The 15,474-nt window shown below is 43.0% G+C and overlaps 2 protein-coding genes across 2 annotated transcripts in view; both read left to right on the forward strand.

Moving 5' to 3' along the window:
• The first annotated feature begins 2,942 nt into the window (after positions 1 to 2,942).
• Positions 2,943 to 7,048, forward strand: sdf2 (stromal cell derived factor 2). Its single transcript, NM_001016483.2, has 3 exons — positions 2,943 to 3,149; positions 6,100 to 6,296; positions 6,474 to 7,048. Exons 1-3 carry the CDS (start codon positions 2,978 to 2,980, stop codon positions 6,759 to 6,761), a joined length of 657 nt encoding a protein of 218 aa, NP_001016483.1. The 5' UTR covers positions 2,943 to 2,977; the 3' UTR covers positions 6,762 to 7,048.
• Positions 7,049 to 12,761: 5,713 nt separating this feature from the next.
• Positions 12,762 to 15,474, forward strand: part of kiaa0100 (protein KIAA0100 homolog) — a 52,275-nt gene continuing 49,562 nt past the window's right edge. The window contains exon 1 of the mRNA XM_004911634.4: positions 12,762 to 13,056. Within this exon, the coding sequence (XP_004911691.2) occupies positions 12,989 to 13,056 (68 nt within the window). The 5' untranslated portion in view covers positions 12,762 to 12,988. The remainder of the gene's footprint in view (positions 13,057 to 15,474) is intronic.

The following is a 15,474-nucleotide window of genomic DNA, read 5'->3' on the forward strand; positions in this document are numbered from 1 at the left end:
AGCTGATGATAAGTGTTGAGCAGTATATTTTCTTTAGGACTCAAAAATGTACTGCTTTGAATGATTGATGGGCACAGGTGATAACCTGCAAAAGTGCCGTTGCCAGTAGCAGCCATTCATTTTTGTTTTCATTTTCCAATTTATAGGAGATTGTTCAAAGACATGTGTAACTGCATTGGACCAATTTAGCAATTATACCTGTAAAAATCAGCCCTATATTTGACATTGCTTCTGGGGGTTTCAGGTCAAGCAACAGCTTAACTAGTGGGTCTGATCTCGTAAAAATACAATAGCACATGCATACTGGTAGACAAACAAATAACTCTACACTCAAGTATGGTGACCTTTTGAAAGGACTTACTAAAAGTATGCTGAGACAAGAGGATGGATAATCTAAGACCTCCAGAATCTCTCCCTCAGAATATACACCTAGATATAAAGTAATTGAGCTGTACATATTTGATCAGCATATTGTTTCCCTTTCCAATTTTTCTGTATTGAATTTGAAACCCTTTCCCAAATATTTAAAAAACAAATTAGTAGAGCAAAACTGGACAAGATTGTTATCCCTGATATTGATACAATGATATTATAATTTCACATATAAATTAGTTTGATTTTAAATGTATTTATCATTTCTAAAGGTGGCCATACACAGACCGATTCTAGCTGTTGATATCGTCCCTTAGACCGATTCACCAGCTTATCGGCCCGTGTATGGGCACTACCGACAGGCCTGCCCAACCGACATATGGCCTGAAATCAGGCAGATTTCTATCGAACATGTTTGATTCTTCGTCGGATCAGGGACTGTTTCGTTGATGCAGTCCCCGAACCGATGGGCGCCTATTCCTGCTGTTTTAATAAGATTGTTTGGCCCCAGGGCCAAACGACTAAATTAGCCCAATATCGCCCACCCATAGGTGGGGATATCGGGAGAAGATCCGATCACTTGGCAAGGTCTTAGTGTGTATGGCCACCTTAAGTCACAGTCCTTGTGACTTTTTTTGTTTTAAGGCCCTCGTAACAGTTACACACATAGGGAAACATTTGTGTATGGATCAGGCAGATATAATTTTAAGAATACTTAGGCTAGCAAATAACTGTTCAACCTGACATCCCAGCTAGGCCTTAAAGGAGAACTAAACCCTAAAAATTAATATGTCTAGAAATGCCAAATTTTATAAATTGAACCAGCCCAAAGTTTAGCATCTCTATAGAAGTAGTAATGATCCAGTACATCAAAGTTGTCACTTGTGGTCACCATACTGGAATCTGTTAGAAGCGTCTGCAACACTCACATGCTCAGCATGTTCTGAGCAGCTTTTGAAAAGTTAAGCTTAGGGGTCACCGCAAAATTTTAAGCAGAAAATGAGGTTTGTCTGTTATAAAGGGTGTGGCAAGGCCTGATTATTAAGTTTGGGTGCATATGCTTTGGTTTTAGAGCTGCCATCTGTAATCTGTATAAACAGCCTTCTATTGTGACATTTGTATTCTATATTTACAGTATATTTTTAGTCAGTCCCTAAGCTCAGTAACCGAAAGCAGCACAGAGCATATGCAATGAATCAGCAGAAACGAAGATGGGGAGCTACTGGGGGCATCTTTAGGGGCACAGCACTTCCCTACTAAAGGGCTGGGGTTGTCTAGGGCTGGTAAACAGGTCCACTACTGCCATGAGGCATCGTAAGAACCTTGCCTTAGGCAGCAGTGAGAAGCCAGTTACTAAGGACGACAAAAAGCCGCCTCTGGTTTTTAAAACAGAAATTTGGCATTGCTAGTGCAACAGCATTCTCTGCACTAGTGATGCAGCCCCTGGACCTGCTCTGACACTAGAGAGGTACGTGCAGAGCAGGTGTGGGGGGGGGGGCAGCATTAGGCTCATTTAGGGTTGCAACCTCTGCCAACATTTTTGCTGGGCAGGGGGCGAGCAGTGACATCACGGTGTGGGAAAGAGGCAGGGCTGTGACATCATGGTGGTGGGGAAGAGGCAGGGCTGTGACATCATGGTGGTGGGGAAGAGGCAGGGCTGTGACATCATGGTGGTGGGGAAGAGGCAGGGCTGTGACATCATGGTGGTGGTGAAGAGGCAGGGCTGTAACATCATGGTGGTGGTGAAGAGGCAGGGCTGTGACATCATGGTGGTGGGGAAGAGGCAGGGCTGTGGCATCATGGTGGTGGGGAAGAGGCAGGGCAGTGACATCACGGTGTGGGAAAGAGGCAGGGCTGTGACATCACGGTGTGGGAAAGAGGCAGGGCTGTGACATCATGGTGGTGGGGAAGAGGCAGGGCTGTGACATCATGGTGGTGGGGAAGAGGCAGGGCTGTGACACCATGGTGGTGGGGAAGAGGCAGGGCTGTGACACCATGGTGGTGGGGAAGAGGCAGGGCTGTGACATCATGGTGGTGGGGAAGAGGCAGGGCTGTGACATCATGGTGGTGGTGAAGAGGCAGGGCTGTGACATCATGGTGGTGGGGAAGAGGCAGGGCTGTGACATCATGGTGGTGGGGAAGAGGCAGGGCTGTGACATCATGGTGGTGGGGAAGAGGCAGGGCTGTGACATCATGGTGGTGGGGAAGAGGCAGGGCAGTGAAATGACTCAGCGATTAGCTGACCACTGCTTGAATCTCAGTGAGTCCTGCCCAATTTTGCAAATTGGGAGAAGGTGGCAGCCCTAGAAATGTTGCTGCTGGTAGAGAAGCTCAAAACATAATGTACAACATTTCTGGCCTAATTCTTCTCTAAGCTTTAGTTCTCCTTTAAGATGAAAATGTAAATTGTCCTACAATCTCACCCTAAATAGGCCTCAGACTGAGCTTTCCTGACAGGGCTCCTAGCCTCCAGGGGAACACAGCAACCCCACTGTTTGGGAAGTCCCCGCTCCCACCTATTTCCAGATTATTTCATTCATTGCGAGTTAGTACTTCCGGAACAGGAAGGTTGCGTTTCCGGTTGTCCACCAGCCGGTGAATGAAGATGACGAAGCCTCAGGATGGAGCCGGCTCTCTCCTGCTGTTTATCACTCCCTTGCTGCTGCCGGTGAGCATTGCCTCTGAGCTGTCCGTGGTGACCTGCGGCTCAGTGGTCAAGCTGCTCAATATCAAGCACAGCGTCCGTCTCCATTCGCACGACGTTAGATATGGTTCAGGTAAGATGAGGGCACATCCCCCAGCGCAAGTGGCACGTCATCAGCGCACCCAGTTCCCTCTGGAGAGGTAAAGTGCCCTCCATGGCATTAGGCGCTGGCAGGTTCCCGTGAGCAGGGTGTTAATGCTTGGCTTAAAGCGACATAGCCCTCTCTGTTTAATCAATGGAATTGAAATATAGTGTGTGCCTGGGGGAGGGAGAGACTGTAATCGCGCAGTCGCTGTCAGTTATATGTACAGTATAGCAAATGTGTATTTAAATGCACACATATATTCAGTTAGGCATTGTCCGTAGGGAGAATAGGACCCCTTCTCCTACCCTTGCTTCATATCTGATATATGGCATTTGCACTGTCACAGCTGAGCTGGTCACATTGCAAGCAGCGAATGTAAAGAGAAAGGGTTTGGGGGTGGTCTTTCAAGCTTTTATTGTTAGTAACTATTTTGTATATGGTAAAAAATACCTTTCCCCCATTTTGTTTCTTTGACTACTTGGCGCATTATTGTTAATGTGTTGCAGACCCTTTTTAAAAAGAAAAAACTTTGAAATACATGAATAGCCCAGCCCCTTCATCCTTGCCTGCTCTCTCCCAAACCCACTTTTGTGACTGCCAAAATGTGTATGTCCATCCTGCCTCTTACTACTCCTACATCAGGGATTACCAGTTTTGGGTGCAGGTGTATAAATCATCAGCAGGTTTGGTATGGGTAAGTGCAGGACTGAAGTCCTTTAACCTGCATAACTATTACTCAAGTTTCCCTGACCTTTAATAAACAGGCTGCAGCCTTGTGCCTTTACATGGGCACAGAACTCCTTGGTAACTATTAATATTCTTATACTTGATATATGTGGTATATATGCCTTTTAATACAAGAGAAATACAGTTCAGTACTTACATAACTGACCCTGCAGTCTTGGGAGGGGGGGCAGTGAGACAGAAGGGCTGCTGAGGACCTGTGAAGTCTGCCCCTAGTGGCCCTGTTCTGCCCCCAATCACTTCCTGTTTCGGCCATCTACCCTGTGGGTAAGCGGGGCGGGCGGGTGCTGACATTCACACCACTGCTCCTTTGTGAGTATTTATAGCCTTATAATTTACATAGACAGTACATATGCCTTATAATGCATTAGTAAGGAGCAGGGGGCAGCATCAGGCCCGAAACTCAAAACATAATGTACAGCATCTCTGGCCTAATTCTTTAGTTCTCTTTTAAGGTGTATCTAAAAGAGGAAATATAAATTGTCCTACAACCTCACCCCAAATAGGCTTCAGACTGAGCTTTCCTGACAGTGCTCCAAGCCTCCCGGGGGAGGGGTCGACCACACTGGGAAGCACTGGTATTTCCATTATGAAATATGGCAGTCACCGCTCCCACCTGTTTCTATATTATTTCATTCATTTAGATTCTCGAGTTAGTACTTCCGGAACAGAAAGGTTGCGTTTCCGGTTGTCCATAAGTCACTGAATGACGATGATGAAGCCTCAGGGTGGAATTTATGATAAATGGTTATGAGTGGTTGTGGCCCTGAGCCATAGTCTTTGCGGGGGTTTGAAATTCATGTATTCACCTATTATGAAATAATTTCAGGAGCGCAATACGTTATAACAAATTTTGTATTAGCTTTATTTGAATCAAAATTGCCTTTACAGCAGCCCCATTAGTTCATCTTTTATTTGGTGTTTTAGGTATAAAAAGCAGAAGAGAAACTATAATAAGATTAATATTCTTGCTTTTTAGATTTAGTTAGTAGGATGTACGTTCAGATTCATATTTTTAGCCTTTTGTGACACTTAGTTCCCCAAATAAATGTAATTTCCTTCCTAATTACTTTCATTTTTCTCAGGAAAATGAAAGTTTCCATAAGCATTTTGTAGATATTTTTGCATAACAGTTTCATTTTCAGCTGTGCAGATGTACAGTAACAATCAGCAGTCTTGCTCTGTGCGTAGCTCCTCCAGTGTGTACTTTAAGCCACTGGTTATAAATAAAACTTGGCTATCACATTTGTAGTTGCTCAGTTACTTTTTCATGATGAAGGCTTTATGAAGCCTTGCCCATGTTAATAAAATAATAACATAAAACATATATCTAAATACATCTAAATAAAGTTGGCCATACACTCACCGATATTAAGTTCGTGCATGGTGGATTGACAAGGCGACCGATTTTGACCAATAATGCCTTAGATATTAGTCGTCTTGTCAATTGGGCTGGACAAAAGATTTTGATCAGGTGCTGTTAAAGGTGCCCAAGCAAAAGCTGCGTTTATTGATGAATTGCCAGATAGGGGTAGAATTCCTATTGGTTTTACCTCCATATCTGACGATTTAGCCCTGAATGTCAGTGGAGGGTATGAACGATCTTTCCTGCAACCAATGGTCGCAGGAAAGACCGTAATTGTTACGTGTATGGCCACCTTTAGCCTCTGTGTACTTAAAATGCCAGGGCCTATTTTGATTTCTTCTCTAGGGCTGGGGTAAATGAAAGGCATTCAATATGCTAAGCTATTCTTCTTCCTCTACACCAAGACATTAGAACTATATTACAGGTATTGAATGATTTATCCGCAAACCCATAATGCAGAAAGCTCCACTCCCTTAGACTCAATTTTAATCAAATAATTAAAATTTCCCTTTTTCTCTGTAAAAATAAAATAGTACAGTATCTTGTCCTAACTAAGAAATAATCTTTATTGAAGGCAAAATACTCCTATCCCTGGGTTTATTTAATGTTTAAATTATTTTTTATTAGACTTAAGGTATGGATATCCAAATTATGTAATGATCCCTTATCCAGAAAACCCCAGGAGCATTCTGGATGTGTAAATCAGAGTATGGGTATATATTTTCACTGTGATATTTATTTTAGGATTGATACCTACACCTTGGAGACACAAATGCTACTGTGCATGTATTTGTTGTGAGACCCCTAACTAATAAGTTGTACATCTAGGCAGCGGACAGCAATCTGTGACAGGAGTCACATCTGTAGACGATGGCAACAGTTACTGGCGTATCCGTGGACAAACCTCCACCGTGTGTGAGAGAGGAAAACTAATTAAATGTGGACAGTCTGTGCGTCTAACACATGTCAACACAGGGCGCAATCTGCACAGTCATCACTTTACTTCTCCTCTGTCTGGAAACCAGGCAAGTCACTGTGACTAACAGATAAATAGCACATCACCATTTCATGTTGTTTTAAGTATAGTTTTGTTAGTAGATTATATGTGCAAGCATTACATCTCATTTAAGCATGTGATCTTGCTTTTTGGGCTGTATATTTTAAGAGTTTGTTTTTATTTTGTTTTTTTATTTTTTTTGCAGGAAGTCAGTGCATTTGGGGATGATGGGGAAGGTGACATACTGGATGACTGGACTGTTCTATGTGGTGGTGAATTCTGGCAAAGAGATGATGAAGTTCGATTTAGACACACATCTACCAGTGTTTTCCTCTCTGTCACAGGGGAACAGTATGGGAGGCCCATTAACGGCCAGAGGGAAGTTCACGGCATGTCATACGCTAACCAAAACAGCTATTGGAAAGTCATGGAGGGTATCTTCATGAAGCCCAGTGAGCAGTCCCGGACACAGAACATTCATACTGAATTATGATGTCACCTATAGAGACTCTGACTCCCTTTCCTTAACCATACAGTGTTGGGATCAATCAGGATTTTCCTCAGATCCTGAATGGTCACTTAAAAAGTTCAGCTCAGAAATATTTTAAATGTGGATTCAAGGGCATGGTTTGTATTGTTGCCCATTCTGCTGGTATTATTGTTTTTATGTCCAGTAAGGAACTGAGGTGTAACACCGGGCACGTCCCTGGAACAAAGTAATTTTTAAATATTTCATCTCAGCTGCTGTTGGATTTGAATACAACATTTTTAAAACAAAAATCTGTGTTTTACTTAAAAGAAGCATGTAACTGGTTACAAGGTTTTCTTATGCTGAAACATGGGGGGGGAAGGACCACTTTGTCAATTGGTGCTGCCTGATTTTTATCTGCCTGATTTTTATCTGCCTCACAGGCTAGTGGGCTTAAAGGACAATGAAAGGTTAATATAAATTAAATGTAAATCTAAATGCATTCTTTTTAAGTACCTACTGCATATCTAAATGCCCAGATCCCTGCTTGCTTCTCTGAGATATGGTGCTGGCAGCCTACAGCAGTGTGAAGACTACAGTGACATCACTGAAATCTCTCTTCCCTTCCTGTAGGCTGTCTTCTGTTCTGCGCTACACATACCCACCAGCCAATCAGAAGCAGATCTAGCAGAGGGGAGGGGGGTGGGCATGAAACACTTGTGCAGTATGAAGCAAGGAAGGAAATGAAGGGAGAATACCTTTTTAGAGATGGCTGCCTGTTCTAGAAAATGTGAAGTAAGTGTGACTGAGTAAGTATTTGATTAGGTGAGCCAAAAATGTGGCGTTTTTACTAAACAATAGGAGGACTATTGGGCACTATGCTTTTTACATTTTGACTTGCATTCTCCTTTAAAGGTCACCTTTAACTTTAAGTGTTTATTTTACCTTTGTATTTGTCTAATGAAAATATTAATATCCAAATGTGCATTTTCCCACTTGTCATATATTTAATGAATGGGAAGCAGTACTCTTTGTTCATAGTACAAAGGCTCATTTATCAAAAAGCAAAGTTACACCTGGGCATAGTAACCATTAGTTAGGGGTTTCAGCCAGCTGCAGGTATGACAATGACATGATTACCCAGGTTCTGTCATTTTTCTAAATAACAAAATCTGCATTCATAACCAAATACTCTAGTATTTTTATGTCAACGCTTTTTTTTTTTTTTTTTTACATTGACAATGTTTTATGTTGGAAAAACAACTCATGGAAAAATGTGCATAAGTATTTAATCCCTGTGTTTTGAAAGCTTTAAGGCTAAGAACCCACAGAGCGGTTGAGTTGTTCCCGAGATAGATCTCTGCTATCGGCAAGCGAGCGGATCTTCCCCCGATATCCCAGCATACGGTTGGGCGATATCGGGGAGCTTGAAGTTAAAAAAAAAAAATAATCCAATCGTTTGGCCCTGGGGCCAAACGACCGGATTATGTAGGCGGCAATGGGGCAGTCAGTTCGGGGACCACATCAACGAGCCGATGCGGCCCCCGATCCGACTGAATCTTTTAACCCAGCTGATCTATATCTGGCCAATTTCAGGCCAGATATCGGTCGGCCAGCCCGCTCGTTTCTGCCCCTACACGGGCAGATAAGCTGCCGAGTCGGTTCAATGGACCTATATCGGCAGCTATTATCGGCCCGTGTATGGGGGCCTTAACACTTTGGTAATCCAAAGTTGCACAAAGTTTCCTCCTACAGGCAACTTTGCGTGAATTCAGAAAACGAAGCAATGCAAAGGGCTTTTCACTGGCAACTCCTATTGTTGCTGGTGGAAAGCCATTTCGGAGTGGTTCATCACATAAGATAGCAGAGATCTATCACGGGGGACTCAACCGCCTTGTGGGTTCTTACCCTTAAGAAACTCACCATCTTGAATACTGTTAGAAGTGTCAGTAGGCGGCTGCTGAGAAGCTAAGCTTAGGGGTTATCATAAATTATCAAACAGAAAGTGATGTCTGCCTGTCATGTAAGCTGATGCTACAGGCCGTTTATTAAATTCTGGTGCTATTTGCACAGATTTATGCACTGCCATGTGATGAGAATCTGAACTAATTTGTAATCAGTCTTGTATCTGGTCTTTTATATTGTAGATATACACTATATTGTGAGTCAGTCCCTAAGGGCTCTGGTACACGGGGAGATTAGTCGCCTGCGGCAAAACTCCCTGCTCGCGGGTGACTAATCTCCCCGAGTTGCCTTCCCCCTGCCATCCCACCGGCGAACATGTAAGTCGCCGGCGGGAATGGGAGACGCGGCGGGGCGATTTCGCGCAAATCGCTGAAAAAGACTTGCGAGGCTTTTTCGGCGATTTCCCCGAAATCGCCCCGCCGCGTCTGCCATCCCGCCGGCGACTTACATGTTCGCCGGTGGGATGGCAGGGGGAAGGCAACTCGGGGAGATTAGTCGCCCGCGAGCAGGGAGTTTTGCCGCGGGCGACTAATCTCCCCGTGTACCAGAGCCCTAAGTTTAGGTAAGTGAGAGCAACACAGAGCATCAGCAGCAAAGATCGGGAGCTACTGGGGGCATCATCAGGGGCACACATTTTCCCTGCTAAAGGGCTGTGGTTACTTTGGGCTGATACAGAAGCCACAGTCAGTGGCCTCATCCACCAAATCTTGTGCACTGACTTTGCATCATCAGAAGATTGGACAGCTCTGATCAGCTAGTTCCACCCTCTGCCTAGTTGACATGAAATACTTTTCACCATGGTCCATCTATCTTAAAGCTGTCACTTGCCCCTGTGTCCAATAGCTCATCTAGAATGTTTTGTTTAGACTTTTTTACCCACTTGGTCAATTTAGTGCCAAAGCATTTTCCTCAGTGTGCAGCGGACAACAAAAGCAGCTATGGGAAGAGAACATACCAGTGCTGTTGCTTGGAGGTACAGGGCATAACACTTTTAATGTAGTCTGTTCTAAGGTACATATAACATTGAGTAACAGGATGGACTGGCTGTGTGTATATGGAGGAAAGCTTGGGTGAAAAAGCAGAGGTGGGAATAGAGAAATTATCAAATGAGAAATTTAAACAACATAGGAGGGATGAAGGAAAAGGGGGACACAAACAGAGCCTGCATACCTTCCATTTGAAACCTAGGTGTAGGAGAAAGGAAGAGAGAAATGTTACAGGAAAAATGGGGGGGAAAGAAGAAATGTCTTATGTGTGTTAGAGAAAAGAAGTTGAATATGGAACAAGAAAGAACAAAGTTAAGCAGAGATATGGAGAAACTGGGACTTGAGGAAAGGGTGGTTAAATTGGGCCATGTGGAGAGGGGAAGGAGACAAAAGGCAGGGCAAAGGGGAAGATAATGCCTGTGCTGAAGACAGGGCAAAGAGAACAGCCTAGTGTGGAAATAGTGCCTTCGGGAAACAGGAGCCAGAAAAAAGAAAGGATGGTAGAATGGTAAGTGTGGTTAACAAATATGTTGAAATAAATAAAAACATGTTTAAAAATAGCTAGTGCACATAGGCGGATTTTCAATAAGGCTTGGGGAGGCTAAGCCTCCCCAAACCTGATTTGGCACCTTAAAACCTGGCTCCGTTTCTGCATTGCCCTGCAAATCTTCTTGGGGTTCTGCAGAAATCAGCTGTGCAAAATCTCCCGATCCCTGTCTGCACCTGCGCCTTGATTGGTCAATTTTACTGCCTGTCAAGAAAGCTGTGCTCTGATTAGAGAATCCACAAGAAGAAAGATCCAATCAGAGCATAGCTTTCTTGACAGGCAGTAAAATTGACCAATCAAGGCACAGATGCAGACAGGGATCGGGAGATTTTGCTAACTGGAGCCTGTGAACTTTGCTGCAGTTTTCATCCCACAGGTACTATACACAAGTAACTATACTGTATATGTTCTAAAGACTGACCCACTAGCTGAAATTAAATTGTTTTTAGTCACCTGACATCTATAATATCCCTATCCCCTACCCTAACAGATGGAGGGTAAGTTAACTTTCCCCCTGACAAAGCTCATTGTGCTTTTATATGTTTGTTATGGTTTTTTGCACTTTCTATTTTTCTTTTACTTTTGTCATTGTTTTTTTCATTCCTAGTTAGTTACAGTGGGGCCAATGCTGTGTATCAGTGCCAGTGTTATAGTGCCAGGGCCTGAATATCTGCCCTCAGTACCCACTGCTTCTCATTATATATGTGTTGGTTTTGTATATAAAGACTGCATCTCGCTGTATATAACGTGCCTGGGATGTCAGTACCTGCTGCCTCTCTCTCTGTAAAGCTAACTTAAACACATCTAAAGGGGAGGTTCACTTTTAAGTTTATTTGTAGTATGTTATAGAATGGCCTATTCCTAGCAACTTTGCAATTGGTCTTCCTAGTTAATTTTTTATAGTTTTTGAATAATTTGCCTTTCGCTTCTGCCTCTTTCCAGCTTTCAAATGAGGGTCACTGACCAAAAAGTATTGCTCTGTGAAGCTACAGTTTTATTTTTCCATGCAGGCCCCTTAACTATTCATATTCCCATCTCTTGTTTAAACCACTACCTGGTAAATAAGACCCTAGCAACCAGATAGCTGCTGAAATACCAAATGGAGAGCTGCTGAACAATAAGCTAAATAACCGAAAAACTATTAAAAATAAAAGCTGACCAACTACAAATTGTCTCAGAATATCAATGTCTAGATCATGTTAAAGTTAATTTAAAGGTGAACTACCCCTTGAAGCTAACTGATCACAAACACAAATGTATAGAGAACCCCCAACAGAAGAGCACATATGAATACTTTTACATCCTAAGCATTTTAGGGTTAAAAGCACCCCCACCCGCACTTTTGCGCAGTATCCCTGGGAGTCAGTGGGAACCGCAAGAGGTAGTTGGGAAGTTAATTTTTTACACCAGCAGCGAATCCACTAAGTCTCACATTAGCTGTAGGTCGGACTGTGTACGGCCCATATTTAGCCTCCCCAAACAAAAAAGTCACCCTCCGCCTATGCTAGTGCAGAAAATAAAGGAAGCAGCTGTGTAACAATCAGGGAAACATCTATTAAAATCCTCCATAGAACATATTTAGTTCCAGCCAGACTAAATAACTTTACTTGCAGTCCACAATGTTTCAGAGGCTGTGTAGAAACTGGAACTATGTTACATATATGGTGGGATTGCAAGGTTGTTTTAGAATTTTGCCTTCTCTCAAAGATTTTCCATACCTAGTTTCCCAAAGACCCCCGAGTACTACAACTACCTTGAGAGTATACTAACTGTGCTCACAGACTGAGCCAACATATATTAATGGCAGTGAGACTAATCATAGCTAGCAACTGGAAAAAAAACAGGCTCCCGCTAAACTAAAATAATAAGCATAGTCTTCAACGAAAAACTTTCCTATATGTTAAAATGACATGAAAGCTTAAAATAAAATGTGTTTCCTTTTGCCAGCCCATGAAAATGATCCCCAGTTTTTCTGGCCCTTCATGCCTAAATCACCTAACCCCCTCACATATATTAAGAACTACAGAACTTATAGATCAGTCATTTCTCTTTCAACAATACCAAGAGTTATATTTATGTTATATGTTTACAATGGTTACTTTTTTTCTCTTCTTCAGTACTACTGATCAACAGCACCATTAATGCAAAAATCTGCGCCAAGCCATCTGCCATATGTATGCCAATAAAAATCAATAAAAATTGTTAGTATATAAAAAAAACAGCTATTGCAAATACTGTAGCTTTCCAGAAATGCGCATTTCATTCCGGCAAGACTAATAGGTTGCATATTTGGCTTTATTAAGAGACTCCGACAAGGTCACTTCATCTAAAGGCTGTCACGACACGTAGTTCTACAATAAAATAATGACGGTGAGGATGAAACCAAGTAGACATACACCGACGCAACAGTAATACACGATATCTGCATCAGAACGATACGATGAACCTTGTAGTTCTTATTGTTCTACCAGCAGGTGGCGCGCTTCCTTTTCCAGTTGTAAGGCTATTAGCGGTGCGGCTGTTCCGGGATAACACAGTGCCCGCCCCCAACTCTCCAAGTTCTGCGGGTCACGTGACGCTGCTGGTCCTCCCTGTGTTTTCTCCCCAGTCACTCGCTTCCTGTACTCACTCTGGGTTTCAACTCCTCCTTCCAACTCGGAGGGGGTGGTCTCTCTATGGTTTCCTGAAGCTCCGTGAAACTGACAGGAGCCGGTGTGCCGGGTGTCGGTACCCCTGGTTCCTGGGTGGACGCCATGCCGGTGATTGTTGCAGTGCTTGCGGTGTTGGTGCTGCTGGCTGTGGGAGCCCTGCTCCTGGGAAGGTGAGAGAGCCGCATTTTCTGGCCTGGATGGCAGGTGGAACTGTCAGACGTGGCACCTTATTCCCACAAGTGCTTTGAACTGCTGTTGCACCCTGTGGCTCTTTAGGTGTTTGCTGCACCTCAGCTGACTGTCAAGCAAGGGAGAGAGTTGCAGTTCAGCAGCGTTTGTGGTGGCACATAAGTGTTGGGAGCTGTATTTGTGATGCTGAATGGTAGAGAGTGATGGAACTTAGTTACTGGGTCCCCTTAGCAAAATACAGTTAGTCCCCACTAAGATTTGGGAATATGCTTTTTATAAATATTCATTAAAACTTCTTATTGGTCAGTGTCCCACTAGGCCCCCCTATACCTACTGGCCCCCCACCACCACCACAAGTTGTACAGTCTTGTATTTGGACCTATTGGGATATGGCTTCACAAATCTGTTCCTTTACATTCATACTGCCACTCTCATGTGACTGACTATAAATCCACACTCAGGACTTCAGACTTCAACTTCTGTTACTGGGTTATAGTGCCACTAAATCTGTGCAGTGAGATCTAGCTGACAGTAATTCAGGTCAGCACCAGCCCTTATTAAACGGATTTCTTGCTATTGGTTAGGTGCAGCTGTATGTGAGGTGTTGTTGGGTACTGATGACAGGGAAATTGTGGTTGAATATAAGCTGTAAACTGCACATCCCATGAGGGGGGAATTGTATTGCTGGATGTATAAGGGCTGTGACACACGGGGAGATTAGTTGCGGGCGACTAATCTCCCCGACATGCCATCCCACCGGTTAGAATGTAAATCGCCGTGATTTGCCGAAGTAGCAGAAGTTGCCTTGAGAGGAAACTGCCTGAGATAAAGTTTTGTTGACAATGGGGTCCAGATTTCCTTTTGATATTTAGCAATGGCAGTAAGCAAGCCAAATATCTCTAAGCAGCCTTTGACATCCAGGAGTGCTGAAGCTTCCAGCATTTTTCATTGAATAGCTGCTATCCTTGGAGAATCAGGAACTAAGGGCAGTGAACATGGGCAGGGCCAGACTGGGTTCTAGCAAATGCCAGAGGGGCAGCTGTAAGATGCCATAGACAGTCACTATGTATTGGGCTTATGGGGGCTGTTTGGGCCTCTGTGTACTAAAAATTCCAGGGCCAGTTTGGTAGCAATTAGTTGTAGCTAGCCAGTTTGGTAGCGATTAGTTGTAGCTAGCTGCAATAACATTTCATTTTTTCCACCTTGGGAAGCCTTAATGGCAATTATTGCTTCTCTGTAAGGAAACAATGAAACCTATTTACAACCAGGTAAAGTAGAACTACATGTCTCCATGTGTGATATTATGCTTAAGGAAACATGACACTTAGGGGCTGATTTACTTACCCACGAACGGGTCGAATGGAGTCCGATTGCGTTTTTTTCGTAATGATCGGTATTTTGCGATTTTTTCGTATGTTTTGCGATTTTTTCGGATTCTTTACGAATTTTTCGTTACCAATACGATTTTTGCGTAAAAACGCGAGTTTTCCTATCCATTACGAAAGTTGCGTAAAAAGTTGCGCATTTTTCGTAGCGTTAAAACTTACGCGAAAAGTTGCGCATTTTTCGTAGCGTTAAGTTTTAACGTTACGAAAAATGTGCAACTTTTCGCGTAAGTTTTAACGCTACGAAAAATGCGCAACTTTTTACGCAACTTTCGTAATGGATACGAAAAACTCGCGTTTTTACGCAAAAATCGTATTGGTAACGAAAAATTCGTACAGAATCCGAAAAAATCGCAAAACATACGAAAAAGTCGCAAAATGTTCGTTTTCAAGTCGGAACTTTTCCAATTCGGGTCGGATTCGTGGGTTAGTAAATCAGCCCCTAAGAATTCATCACAGTGGCTTTTCTGAAAGTGTTGAGGCAACAGTGCTTATTAATCACTTTTAATTGTTGAATGAATATGGCACAGTGTCATGATAATCACCCTAAAATATTCCTGCGATCTGTGATATATATGATTCTTTCTTGTGCTTGTATCGTCAACATTAAAATTATTATCATAAATTATAATAGGGACCTACATGGTATTTTTCTACTGTTTGTAACTTTGGACCTATTTTATGTGGATATGTTTTAGCTGGCAGAGAAGCACCCAAACCTGCCAATGCCACCTCCTATTCTTTTAAATAGCAAGTTCCTGACTGCGCCAGTGATGACAGTTTTTAATATCAAAATGCAGATTACATTTTTTGCATGCTGAAAAGCTGGCACTGTCATCTATTCCCCATTTAGGGAAATATGCCGTGGAGAAAACACCCTTTGTCTCATCACTCTTATGGTGCTGATCACCCTAGTGACTGCCCTAGCTGGAAATATAAAACATAATATATCGACGGCTACAAGGCCCTAGGACCTGGTGTATTACTTTCTTGAGAGCTTAGTTTAATTTTAGC

Source organism: Xenopus tropicalis, chromosome 2 (genome assembly GCF_000004195.4).
Source record: "Xenopus tropicalis strain Nigerian chromosome 2, UCB_Xtro_10.0, whole genome shotgun sequence".
NCBI classification, from domain to species: domain Eukaryota; kingdom Metazoa; phylum Chordata; class Amphibia; order Anura; family Pipidae; genus Xenopus; species Xenopus tropicalis.

Bases quoted from the DNA above. Each gene is read 5' to 3' on its own strand.
- sdf2 (NM_001016483.2), top strand. From the start codon at position 2,978: ATGACGAAGCCTCAGGATGGAGCCGGCTCTCTCCTGCTGTTTATCACT. The intron at 3,150-6,099 runs GTAAGATGAGGG...TTGTACATCTAG, and splicing joins CGACGTTAGATATGGTTCAG to GCAGCGGACAGCAATCTGTG. The intron at 6,297-6,473 runs GCAAGTCACTGT...TTTTTTTTGCAG, and splicing joins CTCCTCTGTCTGGAAACCAG to GAAGTCAGTGCATTTGGGGA.